The following is a 22,649-nucleotide window of genomic DNA, read 5'->3' as shown; positions in this document are numbered from 1 at the left end:
ATGAAAAAGCGTCAATTCGGTGCTTAAAAATGGCGTTTAAACACCAAAATAAATCAAATCAAATCCAGCTTCTGTTAGAAGAGAGTGCTTAACTTCATCCAATGATTTTAAGTGAAAATCACCTAGCCTATGTTAACTGTCAGTAAACCAAATAATACTCAGGAGAGGTATTTAGCTTCATTTAGAAGACAGTACTACACTTCAAACACAATGTTTTTAGGGATGATCGTCTAGTTTCTGTTAAAAAAGGGAAAAACTTGACTCAATATTATTCAGATAAACAGTCTAACTTCTGTAAACATATTATGTATTTATTTTGTAATGAACAAACTGAAGCAGTTTAGTCTATATTGTTTTTCTAAAACGATATTATATAATGAATAGCTATATTTTAATTTAACAAATGTTTTAGTAATCACCACACTCAATGTCAACGGATGTTTTACTTGTTAAAATATGTATTTTCTTTCCGACAAAAACAAATAACATTTCCCGAACGGTATTTTCCCTAATATACCCCAAAATAAATTGTGAAGTTGATAATACTCTTGATTATTTGTTCATAAGGTAATATTGTGTTTTTTTATATTATTTGTTTTGTTGTCTTGCATGTAAATTTGTATCATATTAGAAATTCATTTGACATTACTCAATTTCATAGAAATAACAAAATAAGTGATTCAACTCGAAAAAGTACTGGCATGTTTTTCTTAAGGACCTTTTTATGTTTACTCATCAATGTTTTTCTATTTTGTTTCTATGTTTTTTGGTACATATTCAAATTAAATGTATAAAGATATATCTGCATTTTAAGATTTACACATGTTTTGAACCAAACACTATTACAAAATAGTATGAACGTATAAAATCAAATACAAGCTCTTGCAAAGTCAAACTTGCATCTAGAACACTTATACTAGTGTGTGCTCCTAACGCGGAAACTGCTCCAACAAAGTTATGAAGAGGACAGATTAAAAATGACACTCCATAAATTTTACGGAAACCATCACGAATTGGTTGATCCATACAATGTGTCTTTTTTGGTTTACAGTTTGATTTAGAAGAAACACCGACATAGCTAGATAATATTATTTATTATCTAATTACTACCACAATTTTATATTAATTAGTTTTGTAATTTTCATTGTTATTAATAAATGTTACATCAGTATTACAAACTTAATCTTGAATTCTATCCTAATTCTATCCTATTTTGGGGATTTTTTTTAGAAATTCAAATGTGACGTCACTTTTATCGTTGATATCTTCGGCTAACTCGACTCTGCTGGTTTAGATTTTTTATGTATTTGTATTTATTCTGTAGTTAGTCACCACTTCGATGTTATCGGTGTTATCATATGTATTTATTATATAGTCATTTTTATTAATTTACTGTTTGCAAAAGTATGAATTATTCTAAATAATAAGGATGTTCAGAAAACCTTAGCCGTTTTAGGCACAACTTTTTTGAATTTTTGGTCCTCAGTGCTCTTGTATTTGTTTTAGCTTTCCAACTTTTTTTATCTGAGCGTCACTGGTTGTGTTGTGTGGGCGTATTAAATTATAAACCTGGTACCTTTTGATAGCTATTATGCGTGTGTTTCTCTGTCCTTTATGTTCTCCCATTTATTTGTATTGTAGTCCTGTCATCTAATGTTGTCATTTAATATTATATTTAACATTGCTATAAAAGCGGGAAGTTGGCTGGCCACAAAACCAGGTTCAACCCACCATTTTATTTCTTAAAATGTCCAGTACCAAGTCATGAAAATGGCCATTGTTATATTATAGTTCGTTTCTGTGTGTGTTACATTTTAGTGTTGTGTTTCTGTTGTGTCGTAGTTTTCCTATTATATTTCATGTGTTTCCCTCAGTTTTAGTTTGTAACCCGGATTTGTTGTTTTCTCAATCGATTTATGAATTTCAAACAGCGGTATACTACGGTTGCCTTTATTTATACTATAAAACAAATAATGCTTATTTGATAAAAAAAAAAAAAAAAACAAAAAAAAAACCAACAATATAACAATCAAAATGGCAAAAAAGTTATCATTGCTCTCAATTACAGTATTTGACGATGAATCCCTTACTGCTAATAGTATGTTTGCTTGGAATGGTCAAAGCACAAAGTACAGTTTTACCAAAAACTGCATACGTCACACATGCCAGTGCAGCTCCTCCAGCGGATGCCGTTGGTTTGCCCCAAGAATGCCTGTCAATTATAACCAACAAAACCCAGCGTAATGTAACGTATTCACCACGATCAGTAGCTAATGTTTTTAATATGTATTGCGGGTAAGTATTGTTATAACTATCTTCGTTTTATTTCTATTATTATGTGAAGTGCAATGACAACTCCCTATTATGGAGTTGACCTATAATGGTTTAATTTTATAAATTGTTACTTGAATGGAGAGTTGTCTCATTGGAACTCATACCACATCTTCTCAAGTCTATTAATTCCGATCAATAACTATTCTGACATTATTTTTTTGTGTAATTTTGGATTTGAGTTGTTTTCGAAAGATATTCTGATCAGTATGTCAATGCTAAAAGGATATATTACAATAAAACATATTCACAATCAGAACATTATACTTCATATGATCATCAAACTTAGTTTAGATATGTTATGTTATCTCTTAGTATTATAAACGAATTTACTGACTGTTTGGATCGAAATCGGAACACACTCCGTAACAGTACCAGGCCAATCTTCAGGATACTAGCAGACAATTTCGACAAAGAACTTGTGAGGTCAAGAATGAAAAATGTTTGTAATTTGCTTCCAGGTAAAGGTTGCTTATAAATTTAGTAAAAGTGAAAAAATATTTACAGGTTGATATTTCCGTCTATTTAAACAATGGATGCTCAAACACGAATCAGATGATACATTTTCTTAAAATGAACGTTTTTCGGATTTAAAAGTTATCATTAAAGACAGTAACATCAGGTACAATTTATTCAGTAATACATTACACGGAAACAGAGTAAAAACTAAAATGATGAACAACAAATAGAAACAAACAAAAGAAGAAAAGCTATGTCAATCCTTTCATTTATAATTTGAATGGATGTAAATCGTATCATTTTCAGTTCCGGCACTGCAACTCCAAACCAGCATCTTCGTAACTTCAATTGTACTGTTTTGATCTATACATAAGAATGAACTCATAATTGTCATTAAACTCTAATTATAATTTCCAAGTTCTTTATCGTAATTCTGTCTTTTTAAAAACAGGTGTTGCTAATGATCTTGAGTGTTTGAAATCAGCTACAAACAACACAAACGTGAAGAGTTGTTTATCGCAATACACCTCACATGTGACATCGCCTAGCTTAACACTTGACAATTTGTGCCGGTAAGTTATGGTTCTGTATCATACAATTATATTAAAAATTGAGATTGCATCATAGAACATTGAAAGTGTATTCATCTTTTTTACTATCTTTCAAATTAATGTAATTTAAAAAGCTATTGCATACGAAGAAAAGACATTTTGTTGTAAGCGGAAACTACACAGTAACTCAATAGCCCCACCACACAATTTGTCATCATATATAGAGAAATAAAGATAGACACTAATGGGTGACTAATGTATATCAAAATGAGTCAAGACAAGTCACGAGTAAATTCAACAGGGCTACCACAGATATATCACATAAAACTGACTGTAAAAATACAAAAGTCTAAATCTATTTTCAAGGTATATTACGCTGATTGTTGCGCCGTTAAGTTAATGCATTGTGACTAGAAATGGCTAGTTCAACGATAATAAAGCAACATCAAGAACAGGCATAAAATCAAAATCATCATCATCAAGACAGTTTCCAGGAGCCATCTGAAGGACGCCACCGGGTGCGGGAGTTTCCCGCTGCATTGAAGACATATTGATGACCTTCTGTAGTTGTCTGTTCTATGGTCGTGTTGTTGTCTCTTTGATACATGCCCCATTTCCATTCTCAATTTTATCCAATAAATGCTCTGATTGTTTCTTTTTTTCAGGGCCATGACTTCCCAAGCACGATGTTTAAGGCAATATACTACACCTGATATATGTCCTTCGTCTGTTGTTGAGTTTTATTTAACAAATGAGCTAGTATTTATTCCGACATATTGTCAAAGGTAATAATATTTAACAAGTAATTGTCATTGTAGACTCGAGCTCTTGTCAAAGGTAATAATAAATAACAAGCAATTGTCATTGTAGACGCGAGCTCTTGTCAAAGGTAATAATAAATAACAAACAACTGTCATTATAGACTCGAGCTCTTGCACATAAGATAAATCTGTGTTCTTAATTGCGATAATTACTGAGTTTGGGTTAAAAGAGATACACATTTTATAACCTTTACACATTGGAAATACAAAACGTACGTAATAATTTGGTTGTTATGTCCAATTAAAAGAAATAGTTCCTTCTCAAAGTGTAAACTATATAGAAAAGAAATCTGAACCTTTGTTTGTCAACACAACTGTTTAATACAAGAAAATCCCGCTTGAATGAAATTTGTTTTGTAAGCTATGAATTATTAATTTAAAGCAGAAAATAAAAAAAAAGGTGTTTACAATTTTCCGATTTACACCATCTATTTTACTAAGTAGGATGATATACTAAATGGTTATCTGTGTATTTCAGTTTCACGAATCAGACCATGTCACCTGATAGGAACGGTGGGTAAGAAAACGTTCTTTTCGTTACCATAGAATCTTTTGAAGATGTGAAAGAGAAACCATTCTGTAAACATAACGTTTTGTGTTAGACCCCATATATGTCCTTTCCTTGTATTCATTGTAGATAAATGAGGAATAACGTAATTAATGTCTTCCTGTGATTTTGTTAGGAAAATATCGTTGTGCGTCCTTGATATTTCTTTATTTGTAAACATTGTGACTTTACAAGCAAAATTAAAGAATACAAAATGGTTATATAATCAGCGTCAATGTTTCCAGCAATCTCTAGCAGTTACTAAGGCTTTTCTAACATGCAAAAATATTTTGAGCAACTTTTACTATAAACTAAGACAGACATTGTTGGAAAAAATATGAGATGCAGTATGTTTTGGTATTTGAGAAATAAATAACGACTTTTCTTTAGCTAATAAATCCTGTAAGTCGAATATTTTTGCATACAGGGACAATTTTTCATTAGTATTCCCTCTTAAAAGCAACAAGCTGAAACTTTATCCTTTTACACTCGTAGTAAATATTATGTGTTCTCTATCCTTGTTAGTGTTAAAATTTCATATTTTAAAGGAGTAGACTCGGAAAATCCTTTTATATCCCCAAATTAAAGATGTTGATAAAATGTTAACTTTGAGATATTCATTGCAAAGAAGAATACAAAGAATACTTGTGTAACATTAATATGTTGGATTTTCTTTAACATTACAATGAACATGAATCAGGTATTAGCAGTAGCATCAGTATGTTATGCAAAACTATTGAAATATGCGAAATTTAATATTTATGCTGATTTTCAGACGTTTTTTGTCTAGAATGGAGTGGCCGCACTTGTTTTTTGTTTTAAATTTTAAATATATGTTGTATTTATTGATAGTGCATGAGAAATAAATGCTGGGCACTCCCAATTTGAACATAAACCATCTGAAAAATGAGGTTTTGTGGCATACTTGATACATTTTTTTTTAAATTCAAGCTTGAAATTGAGCGTATTCTATTTCAAAATCAGCTCGAATCTATACTTATTAAGTCGACTGTAGCAGATAAAGGCAACAGTAGTATACCGCTGTTCGAAACTCATAAATCGATAGAAAAAAAACCAAATCCAGGTTACAAACTAAAACTGAGGGAAACATATTAAATATAAGAGGAGAACAACGACACAACATTAAAATGTAACACACACAGAAACGAACTAAGCATTAGACAAAATCCGACGAGAATAACAAATAAAACATCAAAACTAAATACATGAATTTGGGATAGAAAAGTACCGTTACACGTCTTATAGTAATGTGAATTCACACTCAAATATAAGAGGAAACAAACGACACAACAGAAACACAACGTTTAAATGTAACAGACACAGAACGTAATTAATGTCTTGTTGTGATTACAGACCCTTAGGTGTTTACAAAATGTCACAATTCTTTAATCAGACAAACAAGAAGTATTTGGTGAGGATTTAATTGTTGTTTCCTGTCATAATACGACTAAACAGCAATCTGTACTATCAATATTTTGTTTACTATTTAAAAAGAAACTATTATTACATGCATCAATTTTCATCTGGCTTGTATCTTTTGGTTAGACAAATACTTCAAATTATTCATTGATTAAGAAATGTGGAAAAGGAAAATCGTTTTGACTTTTCTATTTTAATCTAAAGCATATAGTTCACCATGAAGTATGAAGTAAACAGTTATTTGTGTTTTTCAGTTCCCAAAACCCGAAAATGTCAAGGGATACAGACACGAGGTAAGAAAACTAGATTTTCAGGAGAGGTACTGATATTAATTAGAGAAAAATCATTGAAGATTCTGTAAACACAATTGCCATATTCCTGACTTGGTACAGGAATTTTCCGGAGAAAATGCTAGCTAAACCTGTGACTACTGTAGACTGTGACTTCTCTCAATGTTTATGATTTTACTGCAGGAATTGTCGTTTAGCATTGAAATGAAAATATATGCATGCTGAAATTTGAAATGATAGAGAATGAACCATAAACTTAGATTATACAAGTACACACCCGTGATATCGCTGGTCCGTAACTGAATTAAAGTATACAACTATGCCTAAGCCTTATTTTAGTATCTGATAAAGTCATGTCGATTATAAGATACACAGTTTTCTCTGCTTTCAAATCTTTCTGTTTGAACCCGTCGACCTGGAACTTGTCAATTATTGGTAATATTAATTATTTGGAAAACAAAAGGTCCTGGCTATCCAGGAATGGAGTATTTTTTAATCAACATCATTGTCCCATATTAGTTATCTTAGAAAGTCTTGCTGATTGCTGAATAAAACTACAATAGGGAAAAATTTGACAAAGATTGAATTTAGTAGTATATAGTAAAATCCTAAATACACCGTTTGGTGGTGCGCCTGTCAAATGCGGAACGTACCCTTTGATTATGACCCGTGTATATAGCAAAATCCTAAATACACCGTTTGGTGGTGCGCCTGTCAAATGCGGAACGTACAGACTCATCAGTGACGCTCATATCAAAATATTTATAAAGCCTAACAAGTACAAAGTTGAAGAGCATTGAGGATCCAAAATTCTAAAAAGTTGTGCCAAATACGGCTAAGGTAATCTATGCATGGGATAAGAAAGTCCTTTGTTTTTCGAAAAATTTAAAGTTTTGTAAACAGGAAATTTATAAAAATGACCTCATTGTTGATTTTCATGTCAACACCGAAGTGTTGACTACTGGGCTAGTGATACCGTTATAACCGTTATTTTGCGAGAGTTACTCAGATTAAATAAAGAATTGTGATGAAAAATTTAGTTTTTACCCTGCGCAATGCAAAATACAAGTAATGATATCGGTAGAAAATTTTGATAAATGAAAGCAATCCATATTCAGTTTTATTTTCAATTATCAAAAGACAAAATCAATTACAGTTGCTATGAAAGTAAAACATGTTTTTTTATCGCTGAAATGAAGTCAACAGTAGTATACCGGTGTTCAAAAGTCATAAATCGGTTAAGGGAAAACAAATCCGTGTTAAAAACCAAAACTAAGGGAAGACACATTAACTATAAGTGGACGTATATATAAAGGTACGTCTGTATTTCAAATCAGAGGCAACAGAAGTTTATTGATGTTCAAATCACATAAATCGATTGAGAAGTCAAATTAAGATCGAAATCCAACAACTGAGAGAACTCTAAATTCAGCAAGACAGGGTGCGTTGACAAAGAAATTGTCTACTGCTATTCAAAAATAAACCGCCATGCAAAATGTTTCAAAACAGTAAACAGGTTGTTGTAAGAGAATTATAGCTTGTCACTTTTGTCTTTTATTCACATTACTATGCATTTGATATTACAGTTACATAGATTCTGTTATACTTATGTGTGCCTGGGAGTCCTTTCACAGCACTTTGAATGGTGTGGTTGCAACATTTCGAAATTCGTCACATAATCTTGTAGCGATTGCAAGGTTCTTTTCTGAATCGTTTAACACCAAGTCTATTTGCAGGTAAAGCACTGAAGTAGTATTTCGTCTATGAATACACACAACACTCGCGTAAAAATTGACATTAATTCCTTGATTTTAAATGCTTGAATGCGTATTTTCTGATTTCCCATTTATACTATATATTGTAAAAAGAGATTTATCCTTAGAAGATAAGATTTTTCATAATATTTTAATATGTCAAAACTTTAACTTTATAATGTCTTTTTATTTTGAATATCAATTTTTCGTAGTTTCATAGTTATTTTGTTGAAAATCTTTTTGCCTTCTTTTCAACTAGTACTGCTGTTGCAATATTTAAAAAAATAATAGTTTTAGTATTATATTTATAATATTGGATAAAGCGTTACGTATTTTTTTAAATAATCTTCTATTTTAGCAATCGAACTGCATTTGCTTCGTGTGTCCAAGATCGATATGTGAAACCTTTCAGTGAGATTGATTCAATGATTGCCAGATATTTGAACCCTAACTCTATTGGTTCAGCATTAAATAACTTTTGTGAATTAAGTGAGTATTTAGTAACTTTAATCCCTTTTACGAATTGATCTTGAATGTTAAAAATGATGAAAGCAGATCTTATCATAAGTTAAGCTCTATTACTTTTAAGGAAAATAACAATTAACACAAATGTATAATTTATTATATATATATACACATAAACAACATATACTAAAATCTGTATTCTTCTGTTTATCTTCTTAATCCCTTTTACGTACTGATATTGAATGTTGAAAATGATGAAAGCAGATCTTATTATGAGTTAAACTCTATTACTTTTAAAGAAAATAACAATTAACACACATACACATGAACAAAATATACTAAAATCTTTATTCTTCTATTTATCATCTTATCCCAAGCAAGCACTGGGGTAAAGCTGATGACCGTAACTGCATTCACGGTCATCCCAAGATGTCGGATGAAAAATTAGGTCAGTATCTGTATTGTCTTTTACAGTGTTTCTATATCATTTTCTCTACAAAGGAGACATTGATACGATGTAAATTTATTAAAGATTCACACGGAAATCACAAATTACTTCCGAGAAATGAGCATGAAACAGGAAATTCGATTTAAAAAAATCGCTAAGATGACCGTAAATCACAATCGAGATGACCGTAACAGAATCAGCAATTCATAACAAGGGTGACCGTAATTGTCTAAAAGATGACCATAATTTATAAAGGATGACCGTAATTTCTAAATGATGACCGTAACTTTTAAAGGATGATCGTCAATTCTAAGAAATATCCATATTTGTATAACTACTTTTTTTGTATCAAATGATTAATGGTGTTAATATAAAACGTATTTATATGAGAGTATTATCCTACAGGTAGGAGAGAATAAGACGTGCTTTAAATACAAAGTTCACCATATATATTTTTTTTTTACGGAAGAGGGTATAATTTTTAAAATGAACATGCAACAAGACATGCACATGAAAAAGTGGGGAAAACATGCAACAAAAGCGCGATTAAATGACACCTTACAAGTATAATAAAAGAAAAAAAGTGTGCTGCACAGCCTCCAACTAAAAGCCAAAAGATGTTTTGTTATTTCTGGAATTCCTTGTAAAGGCATATAATAAATGCACGTTTTTAAAAATGCCAATGGATGTACACCCATTGATATTATATCGTCTTTGATTTGTCTTCTATATTGTCCTGCAAGTAAAATAACAGAACCTGTTTTTAAAATACTACGAATAAACTAGTGAAGGAGAGCTCCAGCAAAATAGATCCTTAAAATAGTCTTGTGCGTATAGCGTATCACAAGGGGCAGGGGCGGATTAAGCCATTTTAAAAAAAGGGGGGTCCCAACCCATGGTAAAGGGAGTTCAAACTATGTGTCCCCATTCAAATGCACTGATCGGTAAATAAAAAGGGGGTTCCAACCCCGGACCCCCTTAAATCCACCACTGAGGGGAACCTTGTCAATTTGTATATACAGCAATGTTATTCATATATAAAGACAAACTAAGATTTTAATCTGCTTCCTCTGGAACCATACACACAGGCTCGATTACCGGATATTCATATGTTTGATTAGTGTTTTTTATGCTCCATTCATGGGCATTATGTTTTCTGGTCTGTGCGTCCGTTCGTTTGTTCGTCCGTTCGTCTGCTCGTTCGTCCGTCTGTCCCACCTCAGGTTAAAGTTTTTGGTCGAGGAGGTTTTTGATGACGTTGAAGTCCAATCAACTTGAAACTTAATACACATGTTTTCTATGATATGATCTTTCTTATCATAATGCCAAAATAAAGTTTTCACCCCATTTTACGGTCCACTGAACATAGAAAATTATAGTGTAGATGAGGTATGTACTAGAGACACCTCAGAGGGACACATTCTTGTTTCTTCAACTTTTCGTCATATCTCTGTCAATTTGTATTAAAATTTTAAAGTCGTTATCAATAAATATTTCATTGTTTACGAGAAATTTGCAATTTACTATCATTGTCATGAACTCAAAATACGGCAAATAGTTAAAAATAAAATTGATGAAACATGTTTATATCCGCTATCTAAGCCCCTATTGAGACAAACACAACAAAAAGCTATGAATACAAATACGGATATTCTTAGAATTGAGGGTCATCATTTAAAAGTTACGATCATCCTTTATAAATTACAGTTATTCTTTACAAATTACGGTCATCTTTTGCAAGTTACGGACATCTGTTTACCAATCACAGTCATCCTTGTTTTATGTTACGGTCATCTTGAAAATATTTTGATAATGATTTACGGACATCTTAGCGATTTTTTTCAAATTGAATTTCGCATTTCCTGAACATTTTTCGGTAGTAATTTGTGATTTCTGTGTGAATCTTTTATAAATTTACATCGTATCAATGTACACTTTGAAAAGAAAATGATATAGAAACACTGTAACAGACAATACAGATACTGACCTTATTTTTCATCCGACATCTTGGGATGACCGTGAATGCAGTTACGGTCATCAGCTTTACCCCAGTGAAGCAAGAGCATTATAAGAAAAATAACGTTTGAGATCGAGGCTACCATTTAAATTTCAGAGAAAAATACGAACCGAAAAAAAATCCTACCATTTTTTTCAAAACCTCCCCTTAGTTTATGAATTTGCACATTAAAATTACAAACAGATAGACTGGTATGCCCTTGACACATACATGAAAAATTATTTAAGAAAAAGAAAAGAAGAGCAGTAAGTAATGTATTCTCTAAATTATAGTTTTAAAAGAAAATAAAAGTATTAAATATATAAAAATTGCCAGCCTTGAAATTCGTATTTCCATCATTTTTGAGTCTGCAATTAATTTTGTCGAGAACTTGTCTAAAGATTGGTAAGGCACAAAGAAAGTGGAAGATGAAAAGTATAAAGAAATAAATAAAAAATGGAAGGAGAAAAAATTGTGTCGAACTTACAACGTTATATCCATGACGTCACAAATAGTACTCATCTTGTTTTTCCACGAAAAAATCTATGAAATAGGTGAATTGACAGGAAACATAGAGCGCATACGTCGACCAAAAACATCTTTTGAAATAATGTTAGTAAAGACATATTACATATTTGACGAAGCCTGCGTTCTATGTGTTCTTGACCTTTTGGTTAAAATCTAGCCGAAATCACTTATCTTGACCTATTTAGAATGTAAAAATCAAAGCTTTGGAATATAACTATGACACACATAGTTCTGTTTTACTATCTTACATGTATTTTAGTCAGCATAAATTTTTTTTTTATCTTATAACACAAGATTAAGAGAAAACATCATCCGAGATTAAAATTCCCCACTTTCAAAATTAAAACATATTAAAGTTAATTAAAAAAAAATAATTATCACTTGAAATATTTTGACACATATCAATTAAGCCAATGTAGATTGAGACAGCACAGGGCAACAATGACGTACAAATAGTCGAATGGATTAATGTTTTACACTCTCTTAAAAAGAATTGAACCCTAGTAATTTATAAGAGATGCAATTAAACAATCCGACACTCTTGGCAATATGTACGAGAAGTAACAACATTTAATTCTTAAAGAGAGACAAACGATACCAAAGGGGCAATCAAACTCATAAGTCGAAAATAAACTGACTTGGCTAAAAAAGAAAAAGATGGACAAACAAACAAAAGTACACAAAACACAACATAAATCTAAAGACTGACTCAAATAACAATTAAATCAGTGTTCATGTCAAAGCTCCAGACTGTTATTATAGCCTCTGCTAATTCTTTTTTAAGCAATTAGTCGATCAGAAGAAACATGTTTGAAACAGCGTGACACTGTAGCAGGTTTGTCATTTTGTGGAGGAACGGTGAATTTATATTTAGCGGATCTCAAAAACCGAAACAAATTGAAAAACAGGAATCAATATCATTCGAATCGCAATTACACCACAACACCTACTATTGAACCCGGAAACGTATCAGACATCTGCCCGTAAGTGAAATGCTTAGTTTGTATTTTTCAATCTGCATTTCATACAAAATGTTTTGACATTTTAAAATTTCAATTGCGCATGCATACGTTCCATGTATATGTATATCGTATTGAATTCGAGCAGATGAGTATATTGATTCAGTCACAACTGTTATCTACTATCACGTTTTGCTTCTATGCTGAGTCGATTTTAGAAATCAGTTTATAATTTATTGAAAAGTACTAAACAAAAGTTGGTAACCTTCTCGGACAAATTTAATTCAATCCAGATCTATATTTTACACCATGTTTGGTTTTATGCTCCAAAAAGTTGTATACATCTCGTATTTACATATTTTAGCTTAGATGGTACAAGATTGAGATTCTTCGAGAAAATACGTGTTGCGTATCAAAATTATGAGTTTCTTAGAAAAAAAACGTGTTTCGTTGGAACACAAAGTATAAAAAGATAAGGAGAATTCAAACTTATTGAATAATGGATAGTTTTAATATTGACCTCATCTCTTCATATGACCGTAATGCGTTTATCTATACTGCAACTAGTTGCGTGTATTTCCTAAATATAGCAACATAGCTTTATTTTGTATAATGTCAATTTCACCATGGAACACTTTCTCAACAATCAGGGGTTAATTGAGGGATAAAAATAAGTTTAACATTTGGGTGACAATTTAAAAAGCTATCAATGTATTAATTATGTTGCAGTATAAAAACAATATTAGGTCAATGTCATAAAAACATAAACTTTTCTGTACTAGGCGCAAAACTGGTGAAGGGCTCGGTAGAACCTCGCCCTTCCCCATTTTCTCGGCTTCATACAAAAATGTTTATATGTTTTACCCCGCCAGATTATTTATGTATGTGCCTGTTTCAATTCAGGAGCCTGTAATTCAGTGGTTGTCGTTTGTTTATATATTACATATTTGTTTTTCGTATTTTTTTTATATAAATAAGGCCGTTAGTTTTCTCGATTGAATTGTTTTACATTGTCATATCGGTGCCTTTTATAGCTGACTATGCAGTATGGTCTTTGCTCATTGTTGAAGGTCGTACGTCGGTGACCTAGTGTTGTAAATTACTGTGTCATTTTGGTCTCTTGTGGACAGTTGTCTCATTGGCAATCAAACCACATCTTCTTTTTTATATTATATTTTTCTTTCATTGACCTAAGATTGTATATTTATATATCACGTTTTAAACACCGGTATACTATTGTTGCCTTTATTTATATACACTCTTTGTAGAGCAATACGAACTGTGGATCAATGTATTCGCATACAGCTACAGAGATGCAGTCCCAGTTTAGCACAAGCCTTCGCAGATGTGGAGAAACAACTTCTTACAACTGAATGCTTTAACTCAAAATCTAAATGGATTGAGAATTCGCACTTTACCTCGGTTATGATGTATTGTGGTATGCACATGTGGGGTGAACTCGTTCTACGCATCAATGGCAAAAACAAAACAATTGACAGAAAACAAGCTAATTTGAATTTTGTTAAAGAATTTATTCCATACGTATGTGGGTAAGTAAATAAATAATTTCTGTAAAAGGAGATACTACTTATTGAATTTGGTTCGAACAAAGCCCTTTTCTCGATTAACGCCAAAATCCCAAAAATTAAAAGCCAATCATGTATAGATATCAGAATAACAAGAATGTGTCCCCAGTACACAGATGCCCAATCCGCACTATCATTTTCTATGTTCAGTGGACAGTGAAAATTGAGGAAAATCTCTAATTTGGCATTAAAATTAGAAAGATCATATCACAGGGAACATGTGTACTAAGTTTCAAGTTGATTGGACTTAAACTTTATCAAAAACAAGTGAAACTGCGAGCTACTGCTCACTGATGATACCCCCGCCGCAAGTGGATAATATTAATAGTGTAAAAATATGCAAGTGTTCGGTAAACAGGAAGTTGTCGAGTGATGAATCTGAAAACGCATCACACGGTATAGCTGACTTATAAAAATCCTGAAACCAAATTTCAGAAATCCTTGTATTGTAGTTCCTGAGAAAAATGTGACGAAAATTTTCAACTTGGCTATCATGTGTAAAATCAGACAAGTGTTCGGTAAACAGGAAGTTGTCGAGTGATGAATCTGAAAACGCATCACACGGTATGGCTGACATATATAAATGTTGATACCAAATTACAGAAAGGGTGGATGTGTAGTTCCTGAGAAAAATGTGACGAAAGTTTCATGGGACGGACTGACTGACTGACTGACGGACGGACTGATGGACGGACGGACTGACAGACAGAGGTAAAACAGTATACCCCCCCTTTTTTAAAGCGGGGGTATAATAAATCCTGAAACCAAATTTCAGAAATCCTTGTATTGTAGTTCCTGAGAAAAATGTGACGAAAATTTTCAACTTGGCTATCATGTGTAAAATCATACAAGTGTTCGGTAAACAGGAAGTTGTCAAGTGATGAATCTGAAAACGCATCACACGGTATAGCTGACTTATATAAATCCTGAAACCAAATTTCAGAAATCCTTGTATTGTAGTTCCTGAGAAAAATGTGACGAAAATTTTCAACTTGGCTATCATGTGTAAAATCAGACAAGTGTTCGGTAAACAGGAAGTTGTCAAGTGATGAATCTGAAAACGCATCACACGGTATGGCTGACATATATAAATGTTGATACCAAATTACAGAAAGGGTGGATGTGTAGTTCCTGAGAAAAATGTGACGAAAGTTTCATGGGACGGACTGACTGACGGACTGACGGACTGACGGACTGATGGACGGACGGACGGACGGACTGACAGACAGAGGTAAAACAGTATACCCCCCCTTTTTTAAAGCGGGGGTATAACTACCTCGACCAAAAACTTTTACCACAATTTTAACCTGAAGTGGGATGCACGGACGGACGGACGAACGAACGAACAGAAGGATCACAGACCAGAAAACATAATGCCCATAAATGGGCATAAAAAAGGGACGAAAGATACCAGAGTGACAGTTAAACTAATAGATTGAAAATATACTGCCATGGCTAAAAAAATAAACAAAAGGCTGTCAGAGTGACAGCAAACCGGATTTTTTAACATTTATTTGTGTCATAGCATTTTCAATATCACGTACAAGAACCATTACTGATGAACGGTGAAAGTGAAAATTTTTAATATGAAATTTTACCTCAATTTTGTCACCAGTAACATCATGTTTAAATTTGAAAAGCTTTTGTTGAACTGTTCATGAGTAAATACACGGACACGACTAGAAACGCCAATTTTTCAATCTTTCAAGAACCATAACTCCTGAACGGTTAAAAGTCAAAATCGCTTATATTAAATTTGACCTCCATTTTGTCATCAGTAACAACATATCAACATATTGAAAGCTTTGGTGAAACAGTTTATGAGTAAATGCACGGACAGGACTGGAAACGCCAATTTTTAATCTTTCAAGAACCATAACTCCAGAACGATAAAAGTCAAAATCGTCATTATTGAACTAGACCTCCATTTTGTTCTCAGTAACAACATACTAAAATTTTAAAAGCTTTGGTTGAACAGTTCATGAGTTAATGCACGGAAAGGACTGGAAACGCCATTTTTCAATCTTTCAAGAATTAAAACTCCTGAACGGTAAAAGTCAAAATCGTCATTATTGAACTTGACCTCCATTTTGTTGTCAGTAACAACATACTAAGATTTTAAAAGCTTTGGTTAAACGGTTCATGAGTAAATGCACGGACAGAACTGGAAACGCCATTTTTCAATCTTTCAAGAACCATAACTCCTGAACAGTAAAAGTCAAAATCGTCATTATTGAACTTGACCTCCATTTTCTTGTCAGTAACAACATATTATGTTCATGAATAAATGCACGGACAACATTTGGCTGCCGCCCGCCCGGCCTCCCGGTGATTATGGACTTTCCGATTTGATTTTCCTCTGAGTTCAGTATTTTTGTGATTTTACTTTTTTCCCGCCCGCTGTACATCCCCAAATCAATAACTTACATTTTTGTCACAAAAAAATCCGGTTAAAATGACAAACAGACAAATAATAGTATAGAAGACACAACATAGAAAACTAAAGACAACACGAACCCCACCAAAAATAAATGAGGAGCTATATGGTCGAAAGGGACATACAAAGATTAGTTTAGATGGAACTTACAAAGAAAAGCCAAACTAGAGGCTCTCAAGAGCCTGTATAGCTCACCTGATTTACTTGGGTTTTTGAAATCATATAAAAAAATATAAAATTTGGCTAAAAGTAACAACACTTGGCAAGCACCTCATAAGGAAAGGAACATTCATGCTATGTTTGATTTCATTCAATTAAGTGGTTCTTTAGGAGAAGACTTTTGTATGCATTCCCCATAGGGTCCTATGTTAAACTAAGTCCCTCCCCACTGGCGGCCATTATGGATGTTGCAATGACAACAAAGTAACAACACTTGGTCAGCATCTAATTAGGAACATTCATGCTATGTTAGGTTTCATTCCATTCAGTGGTTCACTAAAAGAAGACATTTGTATGTATTTCCCATAGGGTCCTATGTTAAACTGTCCCCCACTGGCGGCCATCTTGGATGATGGATGGGCTACAAAGTAACAACACTTGGTCAGCATCTTATAAGGAACATTTATGCTATGTCGCTTTCATTCCATTCAGTGGTTCTCTATAAGAAAAAAACATGTATGTATTTTCCATAGGGTCCTATGTTAAACTAAGTCCCTTACTGGCAGCCATCTTGGACGTTGGAATGGCGACAAAGTAACAACAGTTGGTCAGTATCTCATTAGGAACATTCATGCTATGTTTGGTTTCATTCCATTCCGTGGTTCACTAAAAGAAGACATTTGTATGCATTTCCCGTAGGGTCCTATGTTAAACTAAGTCCACCGCTGGCGGCCATCTTGGATGACGGATCGGCTACAAAGTAACAACACACTTGGTCAGCACCTCATAAGGAACATTCATGCTATGTTTTGTTTTATTCCATTCAGTGGTTCTCTAAAAGAAGTCATTTGTATGCATTTCCCATAGGGTCCTATGTTAAACTAAGTCCCCCTGCTGGCGGCCATCTTGAATGTTGGATCGGCTACAAAGTAACAACACTTGGTCAGCACCTCATAAGAAACATTCAGGCCATGTTTGGATTCATTCCATTCAGTGGTTCTCTAGAAGTTTAAAATGTAAAAGGTTAACGACGACGACGACGACGGACGACGAACGACGACGGACGCCAAGTGATGAGAAAAGCTCACTTGGCCCTTTGGGCCAGGTGAGCTAAAAAAGGACCTTCAAAGATAAGCCAAAAGGGACATAAAAGGAATAGCAAAGTACATCAAGGATCAGCGTAGAAAATCTTGGAGACGTGTTTGGTTAATTTGCAAAAATAAAAACTTTAAAAAAAGCAATTTACTGAACTAAAATACAAGAAATACCAATACAGAGTCTGATCTAGAGGAATATACTAGAAAGTAATATAATAATTCGAAGCTTAACTAACAGCTAAAATATTTGGAACAAATCATTAGTTTTTGCTTAAGGGTACGGGATCCTTGTTGAATATTACGAATACTGAAATAAAATCAATTAAATCAGTAGGCTATATATTGCACGTTCCTGCAATATGAAATCAAGTGCACTTCTCAAATGCAATTCAAGACAAGATGGGGAATTGTTTTGACAAGAAAACACGAAAAATAATGGCCTTCTAAGATCATCAATCTACCTTTTTTATTGACTCCATATTCCAATGTTGTAATACAAATTTATGTGTAGTATTTAAATTGATAGCCTTTATTATGAATAGTATGAAATCTTTCTCAGCCTACCTTCTACTAGAAAGTATCCAGCTGTACGTAAAGACGTATATGATAATCATATAATGTTCGTTCTGTTTAGGGTTGTCAAAACAATTTTGAAATTTGTCAGAACTGCTTTTGAGCAAATCTAAATTCCTACATTATTATCTTTACAGCGATATGAACGATTTTGTCACTTGCATCGCTCGGGAAGTTGGTCAGTCCAAAAATATGTTAGATAGAATTTCCCTGAAGTTACTTGACCTAACCAATGCTTATCGCCTACAAGTAATTTTTGGAACAATGTGTGATCGAACACGAGGTAATAATTCTAAATATCTTAAATGAAAAAGGGTTGCTGCCTTTTTTTGACACTTTTGAAACATCGTGAGGAAAATATGTATTAAGGTATATTTTCAATTTTAGCTGGAACATATGTATTAAGTTGACAAAAAGCAAAAATTTAGGCCCACAAAATACACCAAGATTCAAGCATAATTGCAGGCCAGAATGATTTTTTTTTAACATTTAATTCTATTGTCAATATGGTGTGTTTGATTTTAATTGAAATTCCCACAGTGCTAAATCTGATACATCACTGGTTCATTTTAACAAATTTATAAAGAATCATTAGTCCATGACATGCATGCCTATTTCAACTACCTTCCCTGTTGATTTATAACTAGATAAAATGCGGTTCAGTACTATTTACTTATCTCAATGTCATTGTTTCAGACATTCAGGATAACGTGGAATGCTTCAGTAAGGGAGCATTCACTAATTGTACATATCTACCAAAGGAGCAAAATCGTCTTTTCATGAAATATTGGGAAACTTTTCAAAACAACATAACATATTTTGATGTGGATTCTGTAACAGAACTTTGTGGGTATGTATTCTTTAGATGAAAAATAATATTTAATGTAATCGCTTATAAACGTATAAGATAGAAATATACTTCTATAGTTCCATGTATGCATATTCTGATATATAATGACTAAGACATGTTGTTATTTAACTAATTCGCACATTAGAAGGAAATATTGTTCTAGAAAAAACTAAGTGAACACTCATTAAAACATTATGAACTCCAGTATTTGTACCGAGCTATCAGAATACCACAAAATACTGAAATTACTTATAAATTTAAAAAATATAAATAAAGGTTACAGTATTATACCGCTGTTCAATAGTCATCAATCGATTAAGCGAAAACAAATCCGGGTCGCACATTTTCAACTGGATCTGGTTGTTGGTCTTTAGAACGAGGACTGCACCTAATAGTTATCAAAGGTACCAGGATTATAATTTAGTACGCCAGACGCGCGTTATGTCTACATAAGACTCATCAGTGACGCTCAAATCAAAATATTTATAAGCCAAACAAGTACAAAGTTGAAGAGCATTGAGGAGCCAAAATCCTAAAAAGTTGTGCCAAATACGGCTAAGGTAATCTATACCTGGGATAAGAAAATCCTTAGTTTTTCTAAAATTCAAAGTTTTGTAAACAGGAAATTATTCAAAATGACCACATTGTTGATATTCATGTCAACACCGAAGTGTTGACTACTGGGCTGGTGATACCCTCGGGGACGAAACGTCCACCAGCAGTGGCATCGACCCAGTGGTGTTAATAGTTATCAAAGGTACCAGGATTATAATTTAGTACGCCAGACGCGCGTTTCTTCTACATAAGACTCATCAGTGACGCTCAAATCAAAATATTTATAAGCCAAACAAGTACAAAGTTGAAGAGCATTGAGGAGCCAAAATCCCAAAAAGTTGTGCCAAATACGGCTAAGGTAATCTATACCTGGGATAAGAAAATCCTTAGTTTTTCGAAAATTCTAAGTTTTGTAAACGGAAATTTATCAAAATGACCACATTGTCGATATTCATGTCAACACCGAAGTGTTGACTACTGGGCTGGTGATACCCTCGGGGACGAAACGTCCACCAGCAGTGGCATCGACCCAGTGGTGTTAATAGTTATCAAAGGTACCAGGATTATAAAAGGTTTAAAAGACTTACATTTACTCGAAATTTTAGATGCATCGGTGATATATGGCGTTTATGGGCTCTCTCAAGTTTTGTTTTATTAAACACAAATTATGGTACCTGGCATTTTCCTTTTTCATTGTGCTTTCAATACCATATCCGTGGTTTAAACGCCGAATGTCTAGAGGGATAGGGAAGGCATTTAATTTATGAAAAAAGGGATTTTTTTGTCCCAACATTGTATATCCTTCATCTGACGATTTCAGTAGGTCTGTTGTGACACAAACAACATTTTGTCCATATAGTTTCCCAACTATCTGCTGAGGAAGCTGATAAGCGAATTCTTTTTGCCATTTCAAAAATAAAATAACTATTATAAAAATAAACAAAAGTAATCAACAATGAAATAATAGAACAATAACGCAAATAGTATCTTGGTAATAGATAAATGCAACAGTAGTAGTCAGCGGGTTTCAAACTAAAACCGAGTGAAACACATCAACTATAGGAGAAGTCCACAAAGTGTGTGTCTGTAACATGAATGGATTAACGCAACAAAGAGTAACGTCACTTTAAATTTAAATTTCTATAAATTCCAGATTAGTTTTCTAGTTATGTTATTTGTTGTATTTAACAACAATATTATTATAGAATTGCGTTAGTAATAGGGATAGAATTCCGTCGAATCAATATCCGATCAGAATTACAAATAAAACTTCGTAACTAAATACATGAACGTTGAATAGACAAATACCGAGACACGTCTTAATACAATGCGAATTCACACTCAGTAAAACTGTTAACTCGGATAACTCTGCGACCTCAAGCGGCCTATAGACTATCGAACCTAATGTAGCACTCGAAAATTAGTCGGCGCTCGGAGGAATATAACGACTGACATTATTAGGGTTATAAAACAGTTATATTCGGGATATTCATAAAAACCAGAAGTGCGTTATCGACCGATATTTGATCGGAAGGGATATTTTATCTTTATTTACAATGATTTACTCTATCTTGTAACATTTTGGATACAAAAGAAGCAAAAGGGATCATACATTTGATGTTTTCCCTGAAAAGACGTCATTTTGAAAATCCAAGATGACCGCCATGATCGGATGAATTTTTTTCGTGTCTACCCCCCTAATATTATTACATACACATAAAGCCATGTTGATACAAAGTTTCATGCTTGTATCTCAATTTGCATGATTTGTGTGGTAAGCTGCTTAACTATATGTATTAAACAAGACTACACATTGGGCGAAGAACAAGCACGATATTATATTCAAATGGGGAAAACACAACCTTCTAAAGGTTTCTTATCGTAAAAGGATGTTATCAGCAAAAAAATGTCCTCTAAAACAAAACAAAAAAACTCAGTAAGATGTCTTAAATTATGAGGGTTTAAAATTATGATTAATAAACAAGATCTTAACTAAGATTATTTTCAAAATTTTCAAACTTTAAATCGTATTTTTTCCCAACGTTCTTATATCAATATCTTTGTATTGATAGTTTGTTAAACAAAAAATACATTTTAAATTAACTGAAGATTATTTTTTTTTTAATTAAAGAACTGTTAAAGAATTTGGAATGTGTGGTGCAAGAGCGTTGTCACCCTGTAGCAAAGATCTCAGTCAGCTTGGACAGAACATCATCAATGAACTTCTTAGACCGGACTGTGGAGGCTCACGCCCTTTGACAAGATATATCACAAATGGAACTCAGAAGATTCCATTGAAATTTACTTTGTTTTCAAGCATCTTCTTACTGATGCACTTCATGTTATGATGAGGTAGAAAGATTGTTAGTTTTCTATGTTGTGTCTTTTGTACTATTATTTGTCCTTTGTCTTTTTCTTTTTAAGCCATGGCGTTGTCAGTTAATTTTTTATGTATGGTGGCTGCTGTCCATCTGGTATCTGTCGCCCCTCTTGTTTTTAAAGCCTATTCATTCAAATATAAAAAGTATATTTGATCTTGAAATATATATCTCGGTTGCTTTGCTGATTACTAGTATTTCTTAATTTCATATCGAAAGTTTTTAGAAATTTAGAATGAATTTACCGTTATCAATGATTCTTGCAAATGAGGTTAAGGTCATATAAACATGTCAACCAAATATAGATTCCCTTCAAGAATTTTTAGTATAAGAAATACTTCAAGATGGCACAAGAAAATGAGTGGAGGCCAGATGAACAATGTGATAGGTACAAATGAAGTTTTGATTGTACATTTCATGCCGTC

General features: G+C 33.0%; 1 protein-coding gene across 1 annotated transcript; it reads left to right on the top strand.

Moving 5' to 3' along the window:
• Nucleotides 1–499: 499 nt before the first annotated feature.
• On the top strand, nucleotides 500–22,266 carry LOC143046217 (uncharacterized). Its single transcript, XM_076219261.1, has 14 exons — nucleotides 500–567; nucleotides 2,069–2,295; nucleotides 2,647–2,792; nucleotides 3,242–3,362; nucleotides 4,007–4,126; nucleotides 4,641–4,679; nucleotides 6,404–6,442; nucleotides 8,026–8,175; nucleotides 8,552–8,682; nucleotides 12,415–12,613; nucleotides 13,858–14,139; nucleotides 18,579–18,724; nucleotides 19,138–19,291; nucleotides 21,978–22,266. Exons 2-14 carry the CDS (start codon nucleotides 2,078–2,080, stop codon nucleotides 22,192–22,194), a joined length of 1,962 nt encoding a protein of 653 aa, XP_076075376.1. The 5' UTR covers nucleotides 500–567; nucleotides 2,069–2,077; the 3' UTR covers nucleotides 22,195–22,266.
• The last annotated feature ends 383 nt before the right edge of the window (nucleotides 22,267–22,649 follow it).

Source organism: Mytilus galloprovincialis, chromosome 1 (assembly GCF_965363235.1).
Source record: "Mytilus galloprovincialis chromosome 1, xbMytGall1.hap1.1, whole genome shotgun sequence".
Classification (NCBI taxonomy): Eukaryota; Metazoa; Mollusca; class Bivalvia; order Mytilida; family Mytilidae; genus Mytilus; species Mytilus galloprovincialis.
This window is presented reverse-complemented; position numbering and strand designations above follow the sequence as displayed.

Coding starts and splice junctions, on each gene's coding strand:
- LOC143046217 (XM_076219261.1), top strand. CDS start 2,078: ATGAATCCCTTACTGCTAATAGTATGTTTGCTTGGAATGGTCAAAGCA. Junction 3,363..4,006: donor ACACTTGACAATTTGTGCCG/GTAAGTTATGGT, acceptor TCTTTTTTTCAG/GGCCATGACTTCCCAAGCAC. Junction 8,683..12,414: donor AAATAACTTTTGTGAATTAA/GTGAGTATTTAG, acceptor TTCTTTTTTAAG/CAATTAGTCGATCAGAAGAA.